Source organism: Pelodiscus sinensis, chromosome 2, assembly GCF_052426305.1.
Source record: "Pelodiscus sinensis isolate ZL-2025 chromosome 2, ASM5242630v1, whole genome shotgun sequence".
In the NCBI taxonomy this organism is placed as follows: domain Eukaryota; kingdom Metazoa; phylum Chordata; order Testudines; family Trionychidae; genus Pelodiscus; species Pelodiscus sinensis.
The window spans coordinates 168,054,742-168,079,000 of NC_143053.1; the positions used below are offsets into that span (position 1 = coordinate 168,054,742).

Sequence of the window (24,259 nt, forward strand, 5' to 3'; positions counted from 1 at the left end):
TGTGCTGTATCACTGTGGCCTCTGGGTTTTCCAAAGCTGAGTAGCCATGGCTTAAGGGATACCATCAAGTCATTCCAGTCCCCAAAATAGATTGTAGAAAACTTTATTAAGGCAAAAATGTTTTCATTACATTAAAAATAAGTGAGACAATACTTACATTTTAAAAAAAATAAACATTTATCAGTAGTGCTGGGAACTGACACAGAGCCACTTTTTGCAAGCAAAGGAATTTGAGAAAGTGAAACTGAACCTAACAATCACATTGACCCTTAGAAGTTTAGTGAAATGCATAAAATAAAAATAAATAAATTACCCTGTGGAAATTAACTTAGACTTGTGTAATTCTTGTAATTTTAATTATCTGAAATATTCCACTATATGTGGCTCTCTCTTTCTCACATTCATGGTATTGCCAACCCACTGTGGTTAAAAATCATGAGTAACCCTCTCTCCCCAGTCACAAGACTAGTTTAAAAGTATGAGACAAAACAAATAATGTTTGGAGTTCTTTTTATATGTTTACTGCTTTTTGAGCTTTTAGGGTGAGCTTAGACCACACTTTCAAGCTTTGACCTAGAAATATGAATGTGAGAAATGTATTTTTATTTAAATGAAAGCTGAGATTCTCATCTAATCACAGAATTTCAAGAGCTGGGTCTTTTAGAAAAGCATCAAATATCATGCAACCCGCACTAAAAGAGTGAGCAATACTTTATTGTCTACCCCCAAAAGTTAAAAAATCATGAGTCAGAAAATCAGAATGGTTCAGAAATCGTGACATTAAAAAATTGTTTTTTGGTCTGCCTTCTGATTTTTGAACTTCCATTGCTAACTGCTAACGTAGTGTTGGAATTGCTAGGGAGCAGGTGCTTGATGAAAAGGAGAGAGGTGCTGGGAACTCTTGAATGGTTAACAGTTACTTGGAACACTTGGATGGCAGGTGAGGCACTTCTGAAAGTTAGAGGGTCCCTGGGAGATGGGTATATTCAGGGTTTGGAATGGGGAGAGGGTGGGAAGAGGATTCTGGTGCAGCAAAATGTGTGGGTGTAAAAGAGCCTGAGGTTACAACTGGGACTCTCATCTTCAGCCTTTGCTGCCATAGTGCCTTGCTTCTCTTGGCTTCTATGTCCTGCCTTGATCCAACAGGGGGAGCAGCAAGAAGGAAGGCAGCTTTTGATGCACTACTGAATGTTTGAGTTTTTCACAAAACTAGATACTTGGTGGCAGCCCTGAGTTCTAATGGCGCCTTATTACCAAGAAGTGGTTGGCACTGATGGCACAGAGATGGAAGTTAACATTGACCCACTGACCTAATCTGCATGAGGCAACACTTGCTCCTGAAGGAATCATATGGATGAATTTCTCAGTGCAGGTTTTATCAATAGGGTAATGCAACCCCTTAGTAATGATTTCTTATTAATATAATATTTTTATCTTGCCACTACTTCTTTAAAGTATGAATTCTCTAAAACAAAAGTGAAAAATCTTCAAGAAGGAACCTCCTTAAACAAATCTGCCCATTTTCATTTTGTTTAGCTGAAGGGCCTTGGATGTCCTAAGCTTCTGTTAGGTATTTCATTGTCAAGGTGTTGAAACATTTACAATACATTTCAAATAGCAAATGTCACCCCCTCGCCTTCATTTTTTCCCCTTTTTTTGCTCAGTGTGACCTATTCAAAGAGGCAAAGGCAGAAAGCCTGGTTGTTTCTTTGTTACTCCTCTTCCTTCAATATTTTCAAGTCTCGGAGATGTATCAGAAGTCTCTTTTTTCATAAGCAGAAGTCAAAACACTCAGATTCCTTTTAAGTTTTTTAATTTCTTAGTTGTCTTAATGAGAGAGCACTTGTGATTTGAGGGAGCAAGGGTTTGGGGAAGCTGAGAGATGCTTTGAAAATACTCAGTGTGGGTGAGCATAGTAAAAGATGAAATATTATTTTGTGGCATAAGAAATTGTTCAGATTTACAGTAAAGATGAGTCCAACTAGTTCAGAAGTCAACTATTGTTTTCAAGAGGAGCTGTGATTTAAAAAGACACCCTCATTGCTTAATGTGTGCCAGAGATTGCCTGTGCACCGCTAGGCTTGGCAGTTCAGAACCTGGCACCACTGGATTTGTTGCATCAGTTATGAATTAAAATAACAAAAACAAAACAAAACCTTTTGGAGCCCCTGAACCTATTTGCTTGAGCCCCAACACCTTTTTAATTAGATATTAAGCACTGCACACCCTCAATTTAAAATATATTTGTCTCAATATTTTTACTGGCTATTGTTACAACTAACATCTCAGATTACTAGGCCTGAGATTAGATAAAGCACATTTTTCTCATTAGTTTCTCTTTGTTTGATAGTACTTTGTGGATAGTTAATCAGTTTCCCCTTTGGCTTCTGAGGATATTTCATGTAGAAACAGGGGAGAGAAAAACATTATTTACAGGAAAATGTGATTATAAAACCATCAAAAATGACATGGATTGTTAAAAGACACATGTAGAATCTGCAAAGACTCTTAATTAATTTTAATTTACTAGAGCTTAATTTGACTTTGTTCAATTTTAAAATATAAAAAATTCTAAAGTGTGTAAAAAAAAAAAAGAGTGATTAAAATAGGCTTCTAGCAGCATTTCTTACCTGTCATATGTCACATTATTACCATTATAGTGTCATGTGGCAACTGAATTTCTCCCACATCACAACAAAGAAGTCATAACTACTAGAAACGTAAGGGCATGTGAATGCCTGTTCTCACTTTCAGGTGATATTGTAAACAAAAAGCAGACTGCATTATCTTTTTCCAAATTTAAACAAATTTGTCTGAGCAATTGGCTGAATAAGAAGTAGGACTGAGTGCACTTGTAGGTGCTATATATTAACATTGTTTTATTTTTGAATGCAGATTATTTTTGTATATAATTCTACATTTGTAACTTCAACTTTCATAATAAAGAGAGTGCTTGTATTAAATATACTGAAAAATACTATTTCTTTTATATTTACAGTGCAAAGATTTATAATAATATAAAGTCATCACCATACACTTTGTATAGTGTTATAATTCACATCAATGTATTTAAAAACATGAAAGACATCCAAACATTCTATATGAATGGTATTCTATTATTGTTTAAGAGCATGATTAAGTGCACAATTAATCGTGATTAAATTTTAACTACACAGTTAATCGTGATTAATTTTTAATTGAATGATTAATTGAGGTTTTTATTGGCTTGGCATTCTTAGCACTTAAGCATATGCCTAGCTTTAACACTGACTTCAGTGAGACTCGTCTGTCCTTAAGCATCTTGCTGAATCAAGATCTAATCAAGAGTGAATCTGTTGAATCAGTTGGTAATCAGATTATGGCAAAAGGAGCATATGAAAGGCTAAGTATTGGACTATATCATTTGGTATACATCATGATGTATACATGTAGTCCTAGTCTGGGGAGAAAAACTAATGAAAAGTGGGACAAAAAGTGCAAAAGCGGGTTTTTACAGGGAGAAGAGGACCAATACAGGAGAAGGAGGCAGTATAATAGTATTTCCAATTCTTATGAGCTTTGATATTTTTTCTTGCAGCTCCAGGTGCCAGAGTCATGTGATTTCTGGAGACTCTCAATTTCAATTGAAAAAGTTTCCAGGCTATGTGAGAGCAGAGCTAAGCCTGTGAATGTGAATCCTGAAGGCCCAAATGCCAAAAAGTAAATACAGAGAACGCCTCAAATTTGTTGTTGTTTTTTAAACCCTTAATTCTCTTGTGGAGGTTAACCCATGAGTTTTGAATGCTCTGAGAAGGTGTGAAGACAGTGGGAAAGAGAGGGTAAAATGTGAGGGCCAGATAAAAAAGAATAGGAAAGGCAAACAAAAGTGAGCCTTTCTGACCCGGACTGAGAGCTGTGCACAGACTGAAGGGTGGGAAGGGAAGCAGACAGCGTAACAGAAGGTAGAGAGGAAGATGAAAAAGAGAGAGAACCTGATGCCAGAGTGAAGGAAGGGGGAAGTGGCTGAGTGAAGGCACCAAACCAGATTCTCCCCTTCCCTCCCAGCTATGGGTGTGGCCTCCTGGTGTCTGAGCTGAAGCCGAAGGTTTTTTTTGGGGGGGGGGGGGGGAGGCTAAAGTAAAAGGAGGGAGGAGAAGAGGGGACATAAGATTGAGAGCGCGTGTTTGTGCTGCTCCCGGCTTCTCATTCACCCAGCACTGATCAGCACACCCGCCCCACATGCCCCCTGCTGACTTCGGTCGCTCCGGTCTCCTCCGCGAAGGAATCCCACGTTCCCCAGTGGCCAGGCGGAGGGGAGCGGGTGACCCTCGCGTTTGTAGCCCTTCCAGCAGGCAAATCCAAAGGGGGGGGGGAGACCCTTTTCCCCGCGCCAAAAAGTTGAGTGTCCCCGACCCGCCCGGCAGGGGGTGGTGGGGGAGCCCCAAAGTTGCCTCTTTCCCCCGAAGGTCATTCCCCTTCCTCTGGTGCAGAGTGGAGAATTGAAAGGGAGAGGGGGGAGGCGGGGTTGGTGGTGGAGAAGAGTCCAGCAACATCTGTAAAACTTGGACTCGAAGGAGGAGGAGGAGGAAAGGAGCGAGGCAGAGAGGAAGGCAGAAGGGACAACTTTTCCAACACGTGAGTATCGGAGCAGGGGTGTTTTTATGGCCCTCCTTGGGTGGACTTAAAAAGAAAAGCTGCGGTGCGATTGACATGGGGTTTTTTTTTGGGGGGGGGGGAGGGGGGATGGAGAGGACTTCCGATGCAAGTTTTTGCTCCAGCCTGGTAGATTCTCTCCCCCGCCTCTTCCCCGCGCCTTTGTTGAACCAAATCAGAAATGTCAGTCCGGGCGAGTGAGTCAGAAGGGATCAGATTACAAGATCACTGAAACTGATGTCGGATCCGCGCGCACACAAACGGAGCGGGCTTCGCTCGGTCTCTCTCCTGCAGGGAGGAGGGCAGGAATAAAACAAGCACCAATACAAACACACACACGCAGCCCGGCCTCTTCTCTCCCAAGCCGCTTCCCTCCCCCCCCCCCGCAAAAAAAAAATCCCAGAAGCAAAATGCCCGCTTTCATCCTTTGGGGTCGGTCCTGTTAAGCTTTGCCAGAGGAGAGAGAAAGAGAGAGATCCCCTCTTGCAGGCACGGTGCGGGGAGCTCCAGCAACCCAACCTTGCCTATGGGAAGTTTGGGGGGCTTGGCAGAAGCAGCGGCAGCCGCAGCAGGTATGTGGACTGAGTTTTGCAAGAAGTTCTTCTTTGTTTACGGGGCTGTGCGCAGTGTGTGCCGAGAAGCCAGAGGGTTGGGGGGCACTGTATTTTCATTTCCGAGCTCATTCGCGCGCTCTCTTTTTAACTCGGACGGGAGGGGAGAGGGAGGCGATCTGAGATCTACCCCCAAAAATGGCTGTCAAACTGTCCTTAACTTTAAGCAAAACAAAAAAAAGTATGCAACAATATGCAAGTACTCTCTCCCCGGCCCCTCTCTCTCTGTGCCCTACTGCACTCCGAAAGGATTTTGAGGCTTACTGTCCCACCGTTGAACTGCAGATTTGCATGCAGCAGCTGCTTTCTTCCCAAAAGAAGCTGCTTGTTATTTTGCGTGCCAGTTTCTTTGGCTGCAACTTTGTTGCTGTAGCAAACACCCCGTCCTGTCTGGAGAAGTGCAAGGATTCGCTGGGGGGAGAGGGAACACTTTAAGTGTTAGTTTTGGGGAGAGAAAAAGGCGGTTCGTTTTCTATTATGTTTTGATTAACCTGGTGGCGTTTCAGGGGAAGGTTTGGAGGTAGGATGAGGCGCCCCGTTCATTCATAACGGAGGCAGAGTGAAAGTTATGCCCTTTCTGTGTGATTTTGTTGTGACTGCTGCCTTTGGAACTTGGGTAACTTGGGAAGCTGCATATACCAAACTGCTGAGCTCTGTACACCCTCTACAACTCCCCCTCCCTCTCTTCCTCTTTCCGACCCCCCCCCCCTTCCCTGCTATGTATGAAGAAAAATATTACGGGGGAAGGGTTGAGTATGAATCGCTCCCGACAGTTACTGTCTCGGCTTTTTTGGAGGGGAGGGGGTATGGAGAAGAGGAAGAAAACACATATAGGATTTGGTCCGTACTAGAACTTCTGCGTGTTCTTATAGCAAATAACTTTAAAGCTTTAGGAAAGTGGATACGCTGTTGTTTTAATTAGCCTGTAAACTTAGGTTGTTTACACAGTTGCTCTTCTTCCAACCCAGCTGATATAAACACACACACACACACACACACACACACACACACAAATGTGCAGCTTCCAAGTCCAGGCACCACGTGAAAAGAAAAGGTGAAAGGAAATCCCCTCCACTGCCCCTCCATTTTTTAACCCTCTGGTGTATAGTTTTGAGCTGGTCCTTTGGGTCCAGTGTTTGTGGCCTTCTGCCAGTTTATATGTAGATATATTTATGTAAAACATTTTCTCTCAGCTCTTTGCCAGCTGTTCCACATTTTCCAGCTGCCACTTCTGTTTGACATGATGGACTGTATGGATCTCAAAGTAAAAGCGCCTTTTTAGTCAAAGGTATGGATGGTTGTCCACTTGGTATATAATGTTTAAACTCTCATTAAGCAGGGGAGTGCTAGCTAGTAATGCATGCCATGCGCCACACTTTATTTTCCAGGGTTAATAAAGGGTATTTTTTTTATTTTGAAGTTTCATCATGCTTATTTAACTTCATTTATGTTGGATCACAGAAGAACTCAAATATAAATATGGTTCAAAGCCTTTGAAATATGTGGCTAATTAAATTAACAAACCTTTTTAAGACGGCGCCAGAGTCTCTCACTGTCTGTGTCTATATGCCTGATATATATGTATCTATATGGGAACAATTTAAGTCTCTTTAATACTTAGAAACCATTACAGTTCTTTGTGTTATACAACTCTTTATGGTTCAGTATTTTGGGAGATTATGGACAGAAATCCACAGGAACGAACGGGCCTTAACATATTTTGAATATTTGTGCAATTGCTTTGTAATTTTGAAAGGTACCTCTCTGATTGATTCCTATAATTATTTCATTTAGGTCCTTTATTAAAAATTAATAATGAGCTGACAGTTTCTTAATTACATATGTCAAGATTATTTTGAAGGAAGAAAAATGCTATGTTTTCAAAGATGGGTAACATAAAAATGAAAAAAAATAGTTCATTAAAATATATCACAGGATTTCTGTTGAGGGATTATATTAAAAGTAATGGTGAATGAATTTAACAATGTAAACTGAATGATGTAGCCTCATAATTGGTTTATGGAGTGAAATGTAAGGCTTAACAAGCTAGTACATAAATACATTTAGTTGGTTAGACTACATTCAAATTTAAAGCAAACATTAAATAACATTATTTGTTTGACAAGGCTACTTTTAATTGAAATATCATTTCTTTTACACTAAAGATCATGTGGTTGAGAAATCTAATGTGTGAGGAAAAGGCACTGTTTTAGTACATACTGTTCTTTAAAAAAAAGCAGTAAAGGAAATAAAACTGTGCATTTCTTGAACATCGCTTGCAGTATGGCATGCTGTTTTCCAAAACATTTTGCTGTCCAAGTAGCACAAAACAATTATCTGTATTTTCCTTTAATGAGTTGACTCCTGTTTTGTGCCAACACAACATTTAAAGGTTCATGCAAAGTTCATATCTGAAGGTTTATTTTTAAATTAAAATGAGATATTTTGTAGCTGTTTTATAAATATTCCATGTTTAATTTCATAATTTTTATTTTGGATTAGTGGGTAGGTAAATTTAAATAATTGGACCCTCCATTAAAATGATTATAGAATTTATTTCCTTTTGTAAATTACTTAATAAAAATGCTGTTCAGTCATCCATTGTATGCTACACCTTGGAAAGTTTGAATTGCACTTTCTTTTTTATTTTTGGTAAAACTATTTCGCTAGCACCCAGCTGCTGTTTTGATCCTGGCTCTGAATTCAAGTAAGAAGTGAAATCGGTACAGATGCAAAGCAGTCTCGAAAAGTTAGTCATCTTTGCCCAATAAATAAGGTATTGGATGCTTATTAAAGCAAGATCCATTGGGGGGAAGAAAGAGGAGGGAATTATGAAAGGAAGCAGTTTAATGATCAAGACTGCATGCACTTAACTATATGGAGACTGTAATGTACTAAGAAAAAACAGACTTAAAGGAAAAGTGAATCAATGAGTCATGAAATCCTTAGGAAAACCTTAGTAATGGAATGTTAATACGTTTAGACTATAGTAGATTATCTTAAAAGTCAGACTTTTCTTCTTTATGCAATTGTTATAAATCCCTAGCTAGAGAATACTTTGAAGAAGGCTTTAGTTTTGCTAGCACTCATATTCTGTAGTCATTCTGATTGTTTTGGAAGAGTCAAGAAATTTTCTGCCAACTTGCAGCAAGGTAATTAAAATGCTAAAGTGGCTATAGAGGAAGCTTTTTATTCAACAAAAGGTTCAACTATAATAAGGACTTAAAGTTGCCTTTCAACCACAGATTTTATAGACGTCCCCCACCTATGCTTCCTTAGACTTTGTCATTTTTATATGCGCATTGATTTGTTATAATTTAAAATCAAATAAAATGAGACAGAATAAACAAAAATAGGGCATGGCTGCTGAAAACTTTTCATGTACTTTCAGTTTATTTTTCATCTTTACTTTTATTTGATAGGTCTGTGAAATAGAGTTGTAGACTGGCACAGACTTTAAATGAAATTTCACACTTTGATGATTTTTTTTTACTTTGATATATTGACAGCAAAAGGAGCTGCAAAGCTTTTATATAACTTGAGCAGTAACGCCAAGCAGCAGTCAAACGTCTCTATGCATTTGTGTTTAACTGTAGAAGAAAAACATGTCCATGGGCAGTAGAGGTTCTTATCAACTCCCTAATCCCAGATCCCAGCAAACCTTGAGGGCATGCCTCAGATCTTGCTGAAATCATTGTAGACTCTCACAGTTTGCAGATTAAATATGCTATGTGTTCCTGGCTCCAACAACAGTTTTATGAGCTCACTAAGCTTCCTGTTTAAAGATCCTTTTCTGAAGTTTTTAGGAGCTGCTAAAGGCAATGCTGTCTGGAGTAAGTGGTACTTGTTAATTTAGGGACACTTTAGATATTTCATTCTGTCTGTAAAAATAGCCCAAATTGTTGTTTTCAGATTGGAAGTCAAGTTACACTGGGAAAAAAAGCCCCTTTAAAGAATAATACTGTTGTTTTAATGTGTTTATGATTATAGGAGGCTGCAAAGTGCACATGGAGTTTGATTTGTTTTATGATGGCTTGACTTTGAGTAGTGTCTTTAAAATTAAACTTTTTCAGTTGTAATTTGAAGTGTATCTTTTACTACATCATTTTCTGAGCATCTTGTTACTGATTGATTGATAGGCTGTTATAATGCATCACTTTAAGGTGTGTTTGTTCACCTTCCCAGCAAAATCTTAACAAAAAGTAAGTATTTCCTGCAGATGGTGAATTGCAGACATTTATGCAGTTTGATATTGAGGACTGCTGGTCCTCAGGAAAGTACTTTAAATTTGGTGTCCTAACTCCTCCTCAGTCTGGTAAATAGTTAACACTTATATTTCATTCACTGTAATGATGTTTATGTATTTGGTGGAATAGTCTTAATTAAACAGGAAAATACTTATATCATTGTCCAACAACATGTGTCATGTTATTCCCAAGAGAACTTGAGCCAATTTTGTGCTTAAAGGTTATTCAGTGAATGAAATTGTGAAAGCCCATTTGTCAAGGTACTGCATGGTTTCTGTTGGTTTTCAACCCCCAAATTCATTGTCTGCGAGGCCCAGTCATTAGTCATCAGTGTATTAGTGCTGCCTTCAGGCAATGCTGCCCAGCACTTCTTCACACCATTATAGCTCTAAAAGTGTACTCTGCCGATTTGTAGAATTACTGCTCTGATTTCCGCTTGACTAGGTTTGAGGTAAGTCCCCTCCCTACCTTCTAGCTCACTCTAATCCCTGCTTTCTTTGAAGGCTGTTTTTCTGCAGAGATTTAGGGGAAACTTTCTTAAAGACTGTGTTGGCATCATACTGTGGTTTTGTTGTGGCATGCAGTGTACATATAAATTGTACCTGCATTAAACTTAAAGTACACTACATTGGCTTTGATTTGAAAAGCTGGTGTGTCTCTTTAAAAAAAAAATCTAAAACCTAATCAATTGATTGTACTGTTGCCTAATAGTTTGTTTATACTTTTAAAAGAAACTAATTAATTGGGATAGAGTACACCTTGTTTTTCTTGACTACACACTGAGTACTCAATCAAAACTGATTATGTTCAGAACACTATCAGATTTTAATTATTAAAGTATTTGAAATTTCCACTATAGTTTTAATTATTTTGTTTTAGTTAACATTGATTGGTTACACTCTTATCCCCTTAACTGAGTCCAAAATATTTATATCTTTTTTTAGCTTGCATACCTGTTATGTGGATTAGGACTGAAGGATCAAATTAGCCTTGTGATGAATTAGAACAAAGTATATTTTTTGGATGCTTTTGGTCTAGAACTATGTTTTCTATTCCATTTTTCCTCTTCTGTGCAAATCTGCTAATATAAGGAAAATCAACTCTATGTAAAAATACCTTGTTCAGTTGTCTACAAAATGAAACTTTTGTTAAATAAGATGCTTGAATGCCTGAAACCGAATAGTCAGAAATATAGATTTAAGCCAATATCAATTCAGTACGATGTCTGCTGTTCTGAGCTGGGTATATTAAAATGAAATTCTAGCACTAAAGATCTTCACTAGTAGAATATGTGGCTTGGTGTGGTTTGGTTTGGCACTCTGACTGATGAATTGCTATGAATGGTTTTTCTTGGAAAATAAAACAGCAGTAGAATTCTGTGATTATATTGTGTGTATAGCCTAAGTGGAAATAATTTATATTGCAGCAATGTAAAGCTGTCCTGTTGCAATTCTGTGAGGTTGCAGAAGCTGCAAGGAATCTTGATGCTGTTTTACTACTACAATGAAACAGGTGTAAAATAAAAAATAAAGTTTAAAAGCTGAAGATAAAGTTTTATAAAGTACATTTTACACTTTAAATTCTTCTTCGATTCCTGTAGCCTTCCTAGCTCTTTACTGGTAAGGTTAAAACATCTGTATTAGGTAAGACTGTGAAATCCTTCTTTATGGATCAAGTCACCCTTAACATTATTGTACGTTGAGTAGATAAACACAATGTAGGACTTGGAAGTTGGTGATCAGAATATTGGAGTTCCAAAATCATTTTGCTTGGGTTCTTTGATCTTGTTTAAAAATGTCGATTGTAAAATATGGCATATGGACTTTTCTTGTGTGGTTTTTATATCCTCAGTTTGGAAACAGAAGATGCATCATAAGCAATAGTTGTATTATGTATGTGTCATCTGGACTGATGTATGTTAAATATATTCTTCATTGAGCTTCGTTGCTGCATAGATTGACATTGATTAATAGATCTAGTTTGGATTCTAAGGAAACTTCATTTATTGGGATTGATGATCTAAAACAATAAGTCTGAAGAAAATGATCATGCTACTGGAATTCATGTGTAAGCGCTAGTGCTCTCATAAGAATATCTCTACATTTTTTCTCTGGCAGTTGTAGTTGAAGTAACCTTTTGTTTGAGGAACTAAATAAACCATGACACAAAGCACATCCATTACAGGTGTTTGTAATTTGTTGTACCATCCTGTTCTGGAGAAAGGGCAAGAAAAGAGGGAAAGGACACACCATATCCTCACCACAAGTGTTTGCAGTGCTAATAACAGTATCAGCAGAGGAAGTCATAGGGCTTGTTATCAACACAGCAAGAGTTGCTGATTGTTTTTCTCTGTGACATATTCTCATCCTTTCAAGTACACATTATGAATGGTTGAGACCACATTTTATAGAAGCCCCGTTTTACAGAAGGGAATTACATTGCAAATATTTAAGTTTTTCTTATTGTTTTAGATATATTACTTTGCTTCATAAAGGACAGAAGCAAAAACTATGCATAGACTTAGAACAGAATTTTAAAATATATACAATTTTTTTAATGAAACCTACTGATATAAACACCAAAATCTGAGATTTTTTTTATGTTAATTCTTTGCCTTAAGTTTTTTTTCTTTCTGTTTAGGGGTTTTAAACATAAGGGCATAAGATTATAAAATATTAGGCAACAGCATAGATTTTGTACCTTCAGGCAGTATCACAGTTTTAAAGAAACAGTTCTGTGTTGTTAATAGTTAGTATGTCACCTTGTAAAAATCATTTACTAAAGTTGAGACTTTGGGGGGGAGGGAGAAAGGAATTTATTTCTGTGTTTGTTTAGAAATAACATATATGGCTTCATATTCAATTAAAAAAATAAATAGTGCTTCTGTTCTATCTATCCTGGATTTTATATAAGTAGGCCAGATGTTATAACAAGGGCAAAAAGAGGAATCAAAAGCCTATATAAATCAATTACTGTATTTAAACATGGAATTCATACAGCTGCTTTTCTTTTTATAAAATTAGTTACATAACTTTAAGACAACTGGCTAGTGAATACCTTATGAATATATACCCCAAAAGTGCATCTTGCCCTGTATTGTTTAAAACTGGCATACTCTGATTCTGTATTCCTGGCTCATGTGAGTTCTCATTTAATTTAGTGCTAGGGCTTTATGTGAATAAGGGCCAGAAGACAAGGCTGTTAGTTAGACAGCGGACAGTTAGAATCACATCTTGCTGTCCTTACTTAGGCAACGTTCCCACTCAGTAGAGTTCTGCCTGGTTAAAAAACCAAGAATGAGGTCTTAAATTAGTCTTTTTACCCATGGTGGAAAGCTATTTTATTTAGACAGCATGTTTAATCTGCTGTAATAATACAATAAATATTTAATAGGAATTTTTCCTAACAGCTTCCTAAATACTAAGAACAAACATACTTATATTGTACTTATAAGTGAAATCGAACAGAGAAAAACCAAGTCCTGTGTTTCTTCAGTATAAAGTGTTGCTGTTAACTTGTTTGATTCTATAAGATTTATGTTTTAAAATTTTCACACACTTGCAGTAATTGTTTACATATCAGCATATGTGTGTGATGCTTGACATATATATAAAATACATTTCCTGAGAGGAGTAAATATGTCTAATCCTCTAGAGGAAAGCCTCAGTTACACTTGTTCAATAGTTCAGTGTGTTCCATAGAATAATTTCTCACTTAGGGTCCAATCATGGGGCTGATAATAGTGCTGCTTTGCCTAGCTGATTGCCTTTGTGTTTGTGATCCTGTATTATTGTTGCCACTAGCTATTTAGTCTATCAGGAACAGATCAGATCATCATTAATCAGGCTTTCCGTTGAGTTGTTTTTAAATCTTCAGTTGTACATGGAAGAAGGGGGGTGGCAATCAAAGGGAAGTAATACATAGGAAGGAACAGCAGATGCATGAATTCTGAAAGGTTGTACTCTTACAGTCATCACCGTGTTGCTGTATTATTATTGTTATTATTACTATTCAGATTCAAACAGCAAAACTTTCCTATTGGATTCTAGCATTATTTTTACATTTTTTAAAATTCAGCACAGCTTTATAAGAACTATGGAATTCCAAGGGAGACATTTTTAGAGCATGCATGAAAATTAGAGAAAATGAAGAGTTGTGAAGGGTATTTATTTATTTACATATCACCGGCACTATATTATATTTCTGTAATTAATGGGAATGAACGTGTCTAAACTTTGTCCCATTTTATGCTGAATATAGCCTTAGATTGACCAGTGAGGTTGCACAGAGAATAAATCAGATCAGAATTTGGCAAAGATTGCTCATGGAAATTGTAGCCTTAGATCATTTTATATCTTTTACACTTTTTTGGAAGTTCATAGTATATGAATTAATTAATGCACCTATATGGAAGGTGAAGTATACCAAAGCTTAATCTTACAGTTGGAGGATGTTTGATAAAATACATGAAACTTTTTTGGGGGGTGAGGAATTATCAAGCATACCTGTGTGAGTGTGACTTTCCGTTCATGTTTGGTGCAAAGCAGTGCTAACATTTAAGAGTGCTAGGGAAGTTAAATATACCTAACTCAAGCTAGTATAAATCAAGCTCTCACTTAACAGTATAAAATTCTCATGTCAATTTTGCATTTGGATGCAGCTGAATAAAACAGAATTTTCTTATTCTTGAATATTCCCAAGAAAGTGAGACCAGTTCTGATAAAATTGATAAAGAGTCCTTTATGCTTGAGAGAGAGACTATGTAATTTCCTGATTGTTCTTCGTGCCTCCCCTTGTGTTTTTCACTTTCACACAGTTTTGCTGTTTGAGATGGATTATATCCCCAAAGACTGCTTCCAGTAGGGTGTATCAAAGTGCTACACACGCACACCCCCAAATACCCAGAGTAATTTCTGAAAAACTAAAGATGCTGTGTTTGCTTGCAACTGATTGGGGCACTGTGGATGCTGATAGCAATCAGTATAAACTTCCCTACTGCTGATGTAATGATGATGAATGCTGTGACACAGCTATTTCAGGCTGCTCTTCTCAGTGGATACAAACCACTTGTTAATGAATTGAATACATCTACAGCAGCATTGACTAAAACTGGGAAAGGAATTAAAAGAGAGACAATACATTAAAAGACAAATCAAATAAGAAACAAAAAGGAGAGGTAGCAAGTGGTCAAAGTATAGAGGAAACATAAAACTAATATGCAAACCAATATGCAATTTAGGGGCTGGGTGCTGCAATCTGTTACTTAGGCAAATACTCTCATTGATGTTGGTGAGACTTATCGTACGAATAACAGATACTTCACTGAGCAAAGTATCACAAGATCCGGCCCTTCAAACCAGCAATTCAGAGAGGAGAGACCATAGAAATTAAGATTTAACTCTTTTTGTAAGAAAATGGAACTAAATATATTTATGAAGATCCAAATTCTCCTCTCCTTTCAGGGAACCTGTTTGATTTCCATGAGCTCTTATTCCCACAGTAGTCATAGGATTGTTTTTTAATACTGTGGTGAATACACACACATTGGTAATATTAGAACATCTTTATTAGTATAGTTTATTGTAAGAAATAGGTGTTATTACCATTTGTTTATATTCAAAATAAAGTGATGGCATTTTTCCTATAATTTCTTCATAATTGACATTTGCTTGTTGTAATCTCTCCAATTTAATATGAAATTGATGAAAGTTCCCATTTATGATTTGAAAAGAAGACACACCTGCAGACAGGCTGCCGGTATGAGAAGGATTAGGTTTAAAAGAGGGGGTCTGGAATTAATTGTGCAGTGGGCTTCAGGCCTGCCAGAAAAGTACAAAAGGTTCAAGCATGGTTGAATGGGAAAAAGCCATGAATGTTTGCTTTCAAGAAGGAATGTTTATCCCTCTGTTTACCTATGAAAGTTCAGGCTTTTGCCATATAACATTATAGTGTTTTCTCTTTGTTGCAGTCATCATTGATATGCACATGCAGATTGAGGACACTCATCAGAAACCAGCTTTCTAGTTTTTGAAAGCAGAATTCATTTTTGCAGACTATGTATTTAATGTCTCAAGATTGGGAGAAGGAAAGTCACTGTCACAAATGCATGGGGAATTGCATATTCTCAAAATATTGTGTGGTTTGTTTGTGTGTTTATTTAAAAGTGTAAACTTCAGTTTGGCTGTTTTTTCAAAAATCTTTTTGTTAGTGATCAACTACCAATGGAAATAAAGATGTATTTTGTCTTGGACCTTTGACTGCGTGTGTGTGGTTTTTTGTTTTTTTAAAAACAGACTTGTAAATTCACAGTTTCTGAGAGGGAGAAAAATCAGATCTGAGCTTTAGGACAGTGATTCTAAAAGTGTTGTGCCCCTGCACCTCTTACTGAAGTCAGGTTATGGCCCATAGTATAACTGTGGTCGGATGAGTGAGTCTGTAAAAATTATGCCTTGTAGTTCTATATTTATTTTCCACTGATGGCTCCCATGTCACCATGTAGGTCCAACCATGAGTTTTCTAATATTTAGCCTTGCAGGCTCACTCTGCTTATATAAGAATTAAGCTGTTATTTCTGCCAAGTACATCACCACATTTGATAAAGCATCAAAACAGAGTTTAAAACTGATGGTATGATTCTGCAATTCCTATAATTGTAGAACTCTCATTAACCTCAGTGGTGGGGGTGTGTGGGGGTGTGTGGGGGACGGGGAGAGCATGAGGGGGGATTGAAAGGAGGGTGACCAGATGGAGAGGCCTGGAAGGAAAGGACACTAGTTGATTATTCAAGAGGCAGAATATAATAGATTTGTTTACGTGTAGTGAGATCGCCTCTACAAGCAGATAATAATAAAAACAGACTTCAGTATGTAAACTAAGGCTATGTCTACAAAATGGACTTTACAACAGCACTACTGCAGCTGCACTGCTGTGAGGTTTCCTGTGTAGCTGCTCTATTCTGATGGGAGAGACCTCTCCTGTTGGCACAATTATTCCCCCCCCCCCCCATGTAGAGATGACAGCTGTGTTGGTGGGAAAGCATCTCCTGCTGTCTACGCTGGCTCATCTGTTGGTGAAACGTACATTGGTCAGGGCGATATTATTTTGCATCCTGGCTCTGACCAACAAGAGCTTTGCCAACGCAAGTGCTAATGTAGACAAACCTTAAGTAGATTTGATATAGAACAGGCACTACAAGCTGATATTTATATTAGCCAGCTGCAAGTTTTACAAATTTCTGATCATAAGCGCACTTTAAAATAGTAAGTTGCTAACTAGGGCCTCTCTGTAGCAAAGGCTATATCATGGTACAGAGAAGGGAGCAGAGAAACTGCAGAGAAAAATCTGATGGGAAGAGTGGGATTCTAGCCTCTAGACTTCTCTCCATATAAACAACCCCACCTGTCCTACGGGCTGTGAAAAAAGGAGCTAAAAAAGGAGCAGGAGTCACTCTGCGGCAGAAACGCCACAGGAAAATATGTGTTAAGATGCTGCTGCATATAGCAGAATTAATTGCGGCTCCCACTCTCTTTCCCCTTTCCCATACCTCATTACTGGGGCAACAGCACAATTAGCACTCAGAGGCTAATGGTAATGCAGCTAGTATCTTAACCTTGCTGGGACAGCTAGACAGGAAGCAGCTAGAAACTAGTGAAGAGGTGATCTAGCTGTCTGGTGATCTGCATGGTTGAGGGGGATGAAACCACTGAACATACTTGGTCTCAGTGACGTTTTCTGGCTCTGTCTGTGGCTGGCTCACTCTCCTTGGTTCTGTGACAGAATGTGTGGCCTCCACAGCTTTGACAGTGGTGAAGAGCTCTTGAATTAATGTGTTCCCTTTCACATGCATTAGCCACTTGAGAGAGTGTATAGGGGCCTAAGATATCAGAAAGCAAAGGTCAGATTCTGTAGTACCCTTTAAAGCAAGGGAATGTTGCTTGACTAGAAGATTTGGCCCTTAAAAGTCAAAATAGAGCAAAAATAATGGAGACTATCAAAGTTATAGCTTTCTAAACCCCTTGGAAAAACTTTATGGAAGATTAGTCTTCTCAGTCTTCACTGATTTAATTTGGTTTAATACAGGTGGACGAAGCACATGAAGTATATATAGTAGGGTTGTCCCTTATTCTGGTCGGGGAATGGACAAGACAAGATGATAGGCTTTTGTTAATTACCATACCTTGGACTGCCCTCCCACAGAGAAGCACGCAGGAGAAAAGTTCCTACCAGATTCTCCCCCCGAAAGTGGAAAGTTTCAGGGAATAGCCTGTAAATCCTATGGATTTCTTTAGCCACTGTGCAGTGTGCTACTGGACAGTTTTTGTTTTTTTTTCTTCGGGATAGCATGACTCTTGATTTGAAGGAATTATGCTCTCATTCTCCCTCCCCTAAATGACACACAGACTTCCTGAGAAAGGAATGCAATATCAGTTAATACCAAGGACTTGTATGCTGTTGGTGTTGGACTGGAGCTTACCATGTTACGTGTTACTCCTTAGCTTATGCAGTCCTGTATTCTGACACACCTGAAATGCTGCTCAGGGTGACACAGGAAATCATTCTGTGAATGCTTAGCACTTATACAGCACTTTTAGCCACAGTTTTTAAAACACTTTACAAAGGTGGGTCATTGTCCCCACTTTTACAGATGGGCTACATCTTCATTGGCCCCTTCTCCGGAAGAGGCATGTTAATTTCCAACTTCAAAATAGGGAAATCCGCGGGGGGATTTAAATATCCCCCGCGGTGTTTAAATAAACATGGCCGCCGCTTTTTTTCCAGCTTGGAGAAAAGCGGGAAAAAAGCGTCTAGACTGGCACGATCCTCCGGAATAAAGCCCTTTTCCGGAGGATCTCTTATTCCTACTTCAAAGTAGGAATCACTTCAAAGTAGGAATAAGAGATCCTCTGGAAAAGGACTTTATTCCGGAGGATCGCGCCAGTCTAGACGCTTTTTTCCAGCTTTTCCCCAAGCTGGAAAAAAAGCGGCGGCCATGTTTATTTAAATCCCGCGGGGGATATTTAAATCCCCCACGGATTTCCCTATTCTGAAGTTGGAAATTAACATGTCTCTTCCGGAGAAGGGGCCAATGTAGACGTAGCCATGGAGAATTGTGGTACAGCGAGGTGAAATGACTTGCCCAGCAGCTCAGTGGTAGAGATGGGAACAGAATCTGTGTCTTCTGAATACCAGACAAGTTCCTTGTCCTCTGAGCCATTATACATACTTTTCTTAGTAATGATTCACGTAGTACCTGGGCCTTTCATGATTCCTGATGTACAATGATGAGTTTTTTGGGATTATTTTATTAAACTAAAATACCCCATCCAGTGCGGGGAAAAGGTTTATTAGAGAGCTGCATATATATGGGTCAGAAATTTTGCTTTGTATGCATGGGTTATATTATTTACTGAATCAGTCAAAATTGCAGAAATCAGTTAACATGGGGTGTAGCACATAGTGTAATCAAATGTCTTTATAGGCTATTGTCAGGGGTGCAAGCCCCCCACTGTGCCTCAGTGCCCCCTGACTGTCCTCATATAGCCCCTCTCAGGGCAAGTTACAGTCTGTATGGGTTGCTCATCATTGGCATCTGTCACAATGGCTCAGCTTACCTAGTCAGCCTCATGATAGGCCCGCAAACCAGAGGCTTTGTCTCCAGCCCCTAGCCAAGCGGAGTCTTGGCTGGCCCACTTCCAGCCTTTGCTGGCTATCCCCAGCTTGTCTCCCTCCAAGGAGCTCCTGCTTCCTCGGCAGTCAGCCCTCCACTGGCTCCCCCTCTAAGCAAACTGTGCTTCTCTATATACACCTACCAGCTGGGCTCACACTCGCCCTAATGGTTTCAGCTGGCTTCTACAAGCCAATTGTGCTGCCCTAGATAGTTGCCAGCTGGGCTCTCCCTAGCCCAAACAGCTTCAGCTGGCCTCTTTGTTTCTCGCCCCGGCTCAGGGCCTGAGTCCTGGTCTTAAACGGCCAGTGCAGGGCAGGCGTCCTGTCACAGCTATATAAGGGTGGGCAATAACTTTTGATTGGGGGCCACGTCAAAAATTTTTGAAGCGATCGCAGGCTGCCCCAGAAGGGGCGGGGCCTCAGATGGAAGGGGCAGAGCCTTTAAAAAGCAGGAGTTTGAAAGGGCTTGCGGCACCCCAGCAGCTCCCAGGCATCATGTTAGTTGGAGACAGGAGCTGCAAGTCCTTTCAATTCCTGCTATTTCAAGGGCTCACTGTTCCCGGTCTTGCTGCTAGCACGTTGCCGGGGACACGAGCCCTTTCAACTGCTTCTATTTAAAGGGCTTGCGCCTTCCTTGGGGCTGTTACCTGCCTGCCACGGGGAAGGCACGAGCCCTTTAAAAAGAAGCAGTTGAAGTGGCTCCCGTGTTCCTGGCTCCCGGACAACAGGCTAGCATGGATGGGGCCAGAACTGCGAGCCCTTTCGTTTGCTTCTCTTTAAAGGACTTGTGCCTGCTGGGTGGTTGCCTTTAAATAGAAACAGTTAAAATGGCTCACAGCTCCAGCTCCGCTAGCTCATTGCCTGGGAGCCAGAGCTGTGCAAGCCCTTTCGACTGCTTCTATTTAAAGGGATCACGTCTTCCCTGCGGCTGCCAGGCAACGCGTTGCCTGACAGGTATGTGGAAGGCGCGAGCCCTTTAAATAGAAGCAATTGAAAGGGCTTGCACAGCTCTGGCTCCCAGGCAATGCGCTAAGAGGCGGGGCCTGGATGAGCCGCATTGGCCAGATCAAAGCCCTCGACAGGCTAGATCTGGCTTGCTGAGTGCCTTTTGCCCACCCCTGGGTTACATTATGATTTTTTGTAGTGTTAGGTGTTTACTTATATTATAACTGACATAAATCTAAAAGTTGAGCTAATTTAGGCCTATCCTAGAATAACAAATTTATTTTCTTTTAATATCTGTTTGGTGATATACTGGTGGCAATTAGACCACTTCAGCCCCTTCTAACTCTGTTTCTATGATAATTGCCATACTGCTCATAAAGGAAGCATATAAAACTCCTTTTTTTAAAAAAAGTCTAATTTCCTGACTTGTTTTTGTAACATGGGACCTTGTTTTAGTTCTTTTAGCAACTTGGTACTTCTTTGGGTCTAAGCACCGTATGTGCTAAATATTGATTACTAGAAGACTTACCCCGTGTTGTCCGGGTTCTTCAGGGCAGGGAGCTGGCCGTGCGGGGGGTTGCAGGAATCAGGGCAGAACCCTGGGGAGTGTGTGTGGGAGGCGGCAGTACAGAAGGCTGGAAATGGGGGGTGCAAGAGTGAGGGTTATAGACCTAGCCATAGGACTATAACAGGGTCCTTTTCTCTCCCCTCAGCCCCCACTCGGCCATTAGGAGCCTTTTCTCTTCTCCCAGACCCCTCCCCCTGGCTGCCAGGGGCCTTTTTTTTCCCTTCCAGTCCCCTCGACCCCCGCCACTAGGGCATTTTCTCCCTCTTCCCCAACACTGTGGCCAAGGGCCCAGAGCGAGGGAAAAGGTTTGGGGCAGGGGGACTACTTATCTGGTGTGCTATCAGGTAACATGGCAGAGCCCCAGCCCTGCTGGCTACTCCCTTGGTGGTATGGCTGCCCCCAGCAGACACTGCAGATTATTTAAAACAAATAAAAGGAAGTTCTTCTTCTCACAGCGCACAGTCAACCTGAGGAGGTTGTGAAGGCTAGGACTATAACAGGGTTTAAAAGAGAACTAGATAAAGTAATGGATGTTAAGTCCAGTAATGGCTATTAGCCATGATGGGTAAGGAACAGTGTCCCTAGCCTCTGTCTGTCAGAAGGTAGAGATGGATGGCAGGAGAGAGATGGCTTGACCATTTCACTCCCTCTGGGGCACCTGGTATTGGCCAAGGTCGGCAGACAGGATGCTGGGCTGGATGGACCTTTGGTCTGACCCAGTATGGCCGTTCTTATGTTCTCTCCACTAGAAGCTCACTACCCCAGTGGCCACTCTCAGTATCATGTCTCCCTTTCTACATTATGGAAAACAGTCCCTTTCCCGGTGCTTCTGGTTGACCTGGCACAAATAAATCCTGACTTTAAGTTAGGAGAAGAGGAAGTTGCACATCAAATTTGGCAGTCCTAGATCTTACTGTTTAGGAGGAGTTCTTGAACATATGAACTTCTAGATGGACACACAGACAGAGGCACAAATCTTAAAGAGAGAGAGAGAGAGACTTGTATAAAGCTTATTTAATTGCCTGCCTTGTGTCAAATTAAGAGCTTGAAAATACCTATGTTTCTTGCAGACCAGGATCACTGTAGTCACAGTACCTTGAAGTGGATGCACATAGAATTTGTCCCTCTTGGAAATCTGTGGGTTTTTTTGGTTTATGTCACAAACATGAAAACTCTAGGAATGATCCAATGGATATGAAAGGACTGAACCAAGAGTCAGTGCAGATTATTTTTACTGTCATTGGTGAAAGGAAGAATAACTAAACATGCTTTTTGCATGGCTTTCCATTTCAGGGTTGTCATGCAAAGAAAGTGATCCTGTTATCTGTCACTAGCAATCACATTTACCTTTCTCTGTGGTTTTCAGAGCATTGTTCCAATATGCTTGTGTTTGAGTTACGTTTTTAAACAAACAAAATGAGAAATGCTTACATTAATAAGGCAAGATAGACTTGGTAAGGTAATCTGTTGCTGTATATTAGGGATAGTCAGAATGCTGAAGATTAAAATTTGGCTTCTCCAGTAACATGCCGGTTTGTCTCCATTTTGCTACATGGTTCCAAGCTGCTCAGGACAAAGGGGGAAAAAAAATCCCGCCTCCCCTCACCCCTAAATCCATTAAAATTCTTAAAGGGTTTTAAAAAAGTGGACCTTCCCATCAAAGCAGCAGACTCGAGCATGATGCTGATTCTGTTTAAAAGCAAATGTGCTTGTCTTTGGTGTTAGCATTTCCTTAAATTCCTCAGGAACTCATGCATGCAAACCTGATTTGATGAGCTTCATGACATGGCCTGTGGATTGCTAATGCTGCTGTGCGGCAGCCTCTTTTTCAGGTGAGAAGTGTAGCAGGTTTCTGACTAAGGTTTTCATGGCATTTGAAGTTTATGACTCTCTTGTTTTATTCAGGTATTAGTGTGAGGAGAGCTGAAGTAATGAGAAGTCATCATGGAGGCTCAGTCCCATAGCTCTGCCACAACTGAGAAGAAAAAAGTTGAGAATTCCATAGTGAAATGCTCCACTCGAACAGATGTCAGTGAGAAAGCTGTTGCCTCCAGCACAACTTCCAATGGTGAGTAACAGCAGGGATTTACTAGCAGCGAAACCTACAGTAATTTTATGTTCACTGCATTCCTTGTGAATTGAGCATTTGCACCTGGATCATTGTTTGTTCTAAGGGAAGACTAAAGAAAGCAATCAGAGAAAAACAGTGAATAGGATATTATAAACCTTGTTTTGGCTTCAGGTATAGTCTTTTTCTTCCAACATTTCCAATTTGATGTGTAAATCTGTTCAGTTATTTATTAAAGGAAGTTCCTGTTTTGGCATTTTGGAAATAATCTTGATTAGCCTGGCAAGCATTGCAAATACTTTGCATTTTACCATGAAAATCTCTTACACTAGTTAGATAATTCATTATTACAAAAGAGACAAAAGTAGCCTTGTCAAAATTAATGGTGGGTTTTTTTTTCTCTCTACTTTTGCAAATAAACTTTTCTGTTGTAAAGTTTTCTTTTTTTGTCCCTGAAGTTCTTTAAAGGCTGGTGACAAAATCTCAAGCAAAGAGCGAACCTCAAATGAATTCATTTAAAAGTTTTGACTATTCAGATTTACAAAAATGAAGGAGTTTACTCAACTCTTGCTAGGGATTACCTCATTTTCCAACTTTGCACACTCTGTGCAACTCCACACCCTCAACCCTTTTCTTTGTTTAATTTACAAGAGCTGATATCACAGGTCCTTACTAAAGCATAACTCCCATTAATGTCAAGAGAAATTTTGTTCAAAAAAAAGAAGAGAATTTGGCCCAGTGGCTTATGATTGCTGCAAATTAAGTACTGAATTTAGCAAAGAATTTCAGGCAATCAATCTGGTAACTGGAAAAACTTAAAAAACAATGAATAGTCTAGTAGCACCTTAAAGACTAACAAAACATGTACATGGTATTTTGTGGGCACAGCCCACTTCTTCAGATGACTGGAGTATTAATAGTCCAGATCTAAGAACTGGTAACTGTTACAGAAGAAAACATGGCTTTTTAAAAAAAATTTGGAATCTCTCTGCATCCCTGGAAGAGCTTAGAGTGTCCTTTCCTGCATCTTGCAGGGAGGCCGATGTTCACTGTTCATTGAGTTGAGCTAAAGTGCACACATTCAAAGAGAATAGGTGAAAAGTTGAGGTGAAAAATGCACACATTCTGCAGCTCTACTGAGGGGAATATCAGCAGGATAGTTAAACATTATTAATCCCCAGTTCTGCCACCATCTTGCTGAGATTCTTAGTCAAGACACTTAACCTTTTTCTGTTTAGTTTACATACTTCGTTAACTACTAATACTCCCATTAACCATCTTAAAAGGGTGCTGTGAGGCTCCATTAAGTAAAGTGCTTTAAGATTTTCATAGGAGAAAGATTAGGATAGGAATGATTATTAACTGTTTTCTGCAATGAGGTACTAATACAGTACACTATTGGTAGCATGTTTAGAGCTGGGAGAAACTTCCCTGTCAACAGAAACATTCTAGTGTATTAACTGTGGCTAATTGTTAAGGTTGAACAAAAAAACAAAGAAAGAAAATTCAGAAATGTCAAAAG

The 24,259-nt window shown here is 39.6% G+C and overlaps 1 protein-coding gene across 5 annotated transcripts in view; it reads left to right on the forward strand.

The window, feature by feature from the left end:
• The first annotated feature begins 4,485 nt into the window (after positions 1-4,485).
• GLI3 (GLI family zinc finger 3) overlaps positions 4,486-24,259 on the forward strand; it is a 264,863-nt gene continuing 245,089 nt past the window's right edge. Inside the window, exons 1-3 of one of the 5 annotated variants that reach the window (XM_014574077.4) lie at positions 4,851-5,204; positions 6,437-6,531; positions 22,575-22,737. In XM_014574077.4, coding sequence (XP_014429563.3) covers positions 22,614-22,737 — 124 coding nt within the window. In that variant the 5' untranslated portion in view covers positions 4,851-5,204; positions 6,437-6,531; positions 22,575-22,613. Of the gene's footprint in view, positions 4,615-4,849; positions 5,205-6,436; positions 6,532-22,574; positions 22,738-24,259 lie in introns of those variants that run through there. The other 4 variants (XM_006124084.5, XM_006124082.5, XM_006124086.5 and 1 more) reach the window with 4 other exon arrangements.